The 5181-nt window shown below is 38.1% G+C and overlaps 1 protein-coding gene across 1 annotated transcript in view; it reads right to left on the bottom strand.

The window, feature by feature from the left end:
• The window catches only part of LOC106942144 (serine/threonine-protein phosphatase 4 regulatory subunit 2-B-like), a gene marked incomplete at its 5' end in the record, with an annotated part of 12103 nt that extends 7147 nt beyond the window's left edge, over positions 1 to 4956 (bottom strand). The window contains 6 exons of the mRNA XM_015025338.1: positions 112 to 383; positions 476 to 616; positions 1852 to 1926; positions 2034 to 2071; positions 2155 to 2248; positions 4706 to 4956. Of these exons, the coding sequence (XP_014880824.1) occupies positions 112 to 383; positions 476 to 616; positions 1852 to 1926; positions 2034 to 2071; positions 2155 to 2248; positions 4706 to 4956 (871 nt within the window). The remainder of the gene's footprint in view (positions 1 to 111; positions 384 to 475; positions 617 to 1851; positions 1927 to 2033; positions 2072 to 2154; positions 2249 to 4705) is intronic.
• Between the last annotated feature and the right edge of the window lie 225 nt (positions 4957 to 5181).

Genomic DNA, 5181 nt, shown 5'->3' with positions numbered 1-5181 from the left:
AAGTAGAAAAACAATTTAAAACTGACAGCAAGCCAAAAACTCTGGGCTGCTTAGAGCAGAACCTTGATGGGGAGAACATTAAAAAAAGAAATGAATCCAATCAGAACCCACCTTGCTCCTCAGTGGCAGGTTCAGTGCTGAACGCCTTCTCCTCCTCCTCCTCCTCTTCCTCTTGTACCATGGCTTCAGCTTCTTTAGAGTGGTGGCTGCTGTCTGAGGACCTCAGCGTCTCCACTTCCTGCTCTTCTTCCTCCTCATCTTTGCAGAACTTCAGTCTCTTTACCTCTTGGTGTTCAGCCTCCATGTCCTCTTCCTCCTCCTCTTCGTCCGAGTGTTTGTTCTTCACAGCGCTCCCCGGGGAGCCTTCTGAAGGCAAAACGTTGCTAACGACAAATCGAGACAGATGACAGAAATAGATTCCAACTGCTGGTTATGTTTAAAAGGGCAGATGGGTTTTCTACAGAACCTGTCCTACCTGGTGTCTTTGTTGTCATCTTGCTCCATGTTGAGGTCTTTGTTGTCTGTACTGTCTGGCAGACCATTGGCTGCTAGTGAGTTGGCCAGAGACACCTTTGGTCTGTTCAACGGTCGAGGGGTTCCTGGACCATTTACTTTCCTGACAGACATGAAAAAAATAGCTACAGGGTATCTGCAGGTTTCAATAAGCCAAATTTAAGACCATAAGATTTTTTTTAATGCAATCTAACAAAATTTAAGATTGAAAAATCTATAAGTAGAGGTGATGGTTGAAGTGGTGAGAATGTTGCATTATAATCAACCATAGCAAAAACTCCACCCATGATACAGTCACAACTACCTGGCCAGGTAGCTAGCAAAGGTACCACCTTGAGTCACAGAATGAAATAAAAATATTTGTGTGCGACTCAAATTTTTGCCTGATAGAAGTCCAGTGAGAAAAAAACCCCCTAGATTAAATGGTCCTTCCATAACAAAATGCAAGACCTCTAATTATTTAAGGCCAATTGAGTCTTAAATTCTTAAAGAATTTAAGACAAAGGGTTCCCCCACTGTATTATACACATTGCAGGCCACCAAGCTTTACGTACCCCGCCGCCAAGTTTAATTAGCCGAGACTAAAAGCAATCTGTAATTTGATGAGAAGTACTCAAAAATTAAACTCATTTTTGTCAAGTTCTAACTATTAGCAAAATCTAACTATGAAGATCTTAATTTATCCCTGCTGAAACCATTAAATAAAATTTAACAGCATTGTCATTCTTCCTAAACAAATGTTAAAATTCCAGATCTAGGGTCCATCTTAAAATGTTAGCATTTGTGAGGAACCCAAAAGGTCTGGGGGTAAGTAACTGTTTAGTTCATTTATGCCATGGGCCAGTTCTAAATGTGACCAGCATTTAGATAGTGTTTGAAGATTTACTGGTTGATTACTTTCTATTGTGTGTGTGAGGACTGAGGCAAATGATACAAGTGATACGGGTGTGGGGTCGGTTGGACCCCATTTGTAAACACAAGGGTTAATTGGGATTTAACAGAGGTGCATAAAAAATCTTTTTTTAATGCACCTTTATAGAGATTCATAACACGCAACTATAGATTCATTATTAAGATTCTGTAGTTGTGTGTTTAAGCATTGTCAACAATATTTTCCAGTAATGTAATTAACCTTTAATATTTTTAATACAAAATACGGTGGGACACTGGTAACTGTCCTGGTGCCCCGATCACAGGGCTTAGCAAGTTTTCTGGGGGAAACCTGGTAATAATTTTAAGGCCTTCAATTTAGACACAATTAAGACATTTTAAGAACGAGAACTCGAGAGTTACATAAAAAAAAAAAAAAAAAGACGAAAACCGATTTCAGTTTTCAACCTCTCTATAAAAGCAGATGTGTTTCCTGGAAGCATCACTCCATTCATTCGGTTAACAGTGCTGCATCCATTTTTCCTGAAAAAAAAAAAAAATAAAAAAGATTAAAACAAGATTAAAAATGTGATCGTCTCATTGTTGCATCTAAAAATAAAATGATTCTTCAGCCTACACCATATACTTACTCTGAAGTGGGATGGACACAGCTTACCACCAACACATTCTAAAACAGAAGCAACGAAGCTCAACTTAGAACAAAACAACCGTTTGAAAAGTTTAGAGAGACAGACACCGATTAGGACCAACCTTCTCCACGCCTCGAAGGAACTTATCTGTTCCAGTGTAGTTCCTTTTGGGCTCTGTGAGCAGCTCGCACAATCGCTGGATTGTGAAGGGGATTCTAAGAAAAAAACAAACAAAAACCTTTTTTTTTTTTAACAGTTTCTAACATAATATTTATGCTTTTGTCACCTTAAAAATCATAAACAATGCAGAAGTGTTGCCTTTTACGTAAGTTTTTTTTTTTTTCAATGTTTTACAAATAAAGTGAAATGTGTCAGTTATAGACTCATTTAGATTTAGGTTTAAACTCAACATGGCCATTACAACCCAAGAATAAAGTTTGATTTAAATGTTTCCATTTGCCCCTGTGTTAGTTTTTAAAAAAAGATTTATTAATCACATAGCTGGAATTAAATTGTGAAATATCTGAAGCAGGGTTTTCCTCAGTGTATAGCATGGTGGCAGCCCCATGCTATGCTTGGCTACCCGACAGGCTAAGCGTTACATGTTTATGTTTTTAGGGTAAGGAAAACAATTGCCTAATTTTTTATTTATTTATTTTTTAAATAAGCCACTGCAAGCATCTCAGTTGCTCTGAGCATTTTACTGGTGGAGCAGAATTATTCCTAAAAGAAAGGTTTATAGTTTATGGATTTTAATGGTACAAAGCCGGGAGAACAACCAATCACACTGTTGGCGCTTCTACGCGTTGCCTCACGTGCTGCCACTGCTTGATCTCTGAAGTTTACCCTCAGCGTGGATCGTGTGCCTCTCCTTTTACTCAAACTGGACAAAGGCTGACCTCTATAAATATTTACATCAACCCCCTGTAACTTAAGTACAACTTATGTTTCCTTTCAGAGTTTTTGATCAATGTAGGAGTCAAGATTAAAACCTATCGCATTGGCTCTGGTTGTGCAGCTCTATGTGAAAGACAGGTATAACCCGTAGTCGCGCTTTCAGAGGTGTATATTGAGCAAGTGGTGAGAATGATTTATATCTGTGAACAAAGGATTATGAGCAGCATATGCGTTTACATCTCAACTCGCTATCCAACGCGTGGTTCTGTCTAGCTTGGGCAACCAAAACGGTTTCTGTGGCAATTATTAAAAACTCAAGACACAAAATGGAAGAGCCACTACTAACGCCACATTCTATATGGATTTAGTGAAATCTGGGAGGAGAGTGTAGTTTAATTAGCCAACCTAAAAAGCAATCAGTTATAACTGCAATTTACTGAGATGTAATTGTGAACAAGCAGAGCTCAAACTCAAAGATTAAACACACAGCATCAGATTGTAGTTGTAGTAACAAAACACTATGTAGCTCTTTGAACTTTTACAAAGTAAACTTGCCAGCTCCTTAAAATCTTAAATTTAAATGTTAAACAATTCCAAATCTTTTAATTTATGCTGAAACCATAAAATCAAATTTAGCAGGATTAATATTAGGGTTGTTGTAAAAGAACATTTTAGTAATCGAGTACTCTATGGATTATTTTTATGATTAATTGGATCTCTCTCTCTCTCCCCATAGCACAAAAGCTGTCATACTCCAAATGTCAAGCCACACGATTTAACGTGAAACGACAGAAAATTCAATGTCATGCTGCTACCACTATGCCTATGAGCAACAACTCGTAGGCAGAAGTGACCGTGCTGCCCGCCACAAATAATGACCCGGGCAGAACACGGTGCTTTAAATAATAAAACATAATTTAACGAAGCTTTGAGGCAGATAAATTTTCCTTAAGGAATTTTAATAATCGAGGTACTTGAATCATTCGAGGAATCGTTACAGCGCTAATTAATATTCTCAAACAAATGTTACATTTATACATCTATGGTCTGTGTTAAAATGTTAGCATTTATAGGGCCCCTGAGGGTCTAGGGGGCCTTAAGAAGCTGCTGACATAATTTGGATTAAACATAAGTGCATTTCACTGGTGACGTCTTTCTGGAGCATAAAACGGATCTTCTCCCTTAGCACTTGTTTTGTTTCGTTGAATTCTAATAATTTAGAATTGTGGTAGGGTAGTCGTGGTTGAAGCATGGTCTTCTCCCATGCCTTTCTTAGTATTTCCTCTGAGAAAGGAACTGGGCCACAATCTATCAGGGTTTTGCTGCTCCTATTGGTTTTGAAGCTAGAGTTCTGTGAGCTCTATGTTGAGTTCATAAGAGTAAGGGATGTCCAGTTTCTATCGGAGGAGCTTTTCAACAGGAGAGGTTTTAAAACCTTTAAGGAAGAGCGCTTATGCTATGCTGCCGTCTAGGTCAAACTGCCCCCAAAGTTGGCTTTTCAGTAAAAGTCTGAATTATAAGTGTGGCTATGTCCAAAGGTTGGTTGTAAAAAGATGAACAAATTGTGTTGTACTTGTCATTTTTCATTGTAAGAAAATTGTCTGTAAAAATGTATAATAATGAAAAATTCAAGAAACAAATTTGTATCATTCTTGAGCTGCAGTTGTGGGCTACAAGACATCACTCCAAAGGCCACAAATGGCACATGGGCTGCACTTTGGACACACCTCTTTTAATATAAGTTACCGGATGTAACGTTTTTTGGAGGTACCTACCCATTGTATCCCTTCACTATCTTCAAGATTCTCTCCTTCATGTCCTCAAACGAAACTGACTCCACGTTTGAGTTTGCCGAAGCTCTTTGCTCAGGTGCTGAGGCTCTGAAGTCATCCATCACTTTTTCCAATTTAAACAAGAAGTAGCTCTTGAATTGTGACCATGGAACACTGGAGGAATTAAAAAAAAAAAAAAAATCACGTGGTGAAATACAAAAACCAAAACAGAGGTTCTGAAATGCAGCATTTGTTCAGAGGTTTTTAATCAGAAAAAGTAGCTTTAACGTGAATTCATGTTAACTATATAGCCAGAAACCGTAGAAATGTATCTGCAGTAACAGCTAGAGTTGCCCAATATCAGGGAATGGGCCAGTGCATTGTAAGCCTGTTGAATCACAAAGCTTTACTTGTGCCCCTAACAGGCTAAGCATTGACTTTTTTAATCAAGTCTTTTTAAAATGTTTGCATTTTTTAAG

Source organism: Poecilia latipinna, unplaced genomic scaffold (genome assembly GCF_001443285.1).
Source record: "Poecilia latipinna isolate Pla-1442-1.1 unplaced genomic scaffold, P_latipinna-1.0 Scaffold4069, whole genome shotgun sequence".
Taxonomy (NCBI): Eukaryota; Metazoa; Chordata; class Actinopteri; order Cyprinodontiformes; family Poeciliidae; genus Poecilia; species Poecilia latipinna.
Note: the sequence above shows the minus strand (reverse complement) of the source record. Positions and strands in the feature narration are given on the sequence as shown.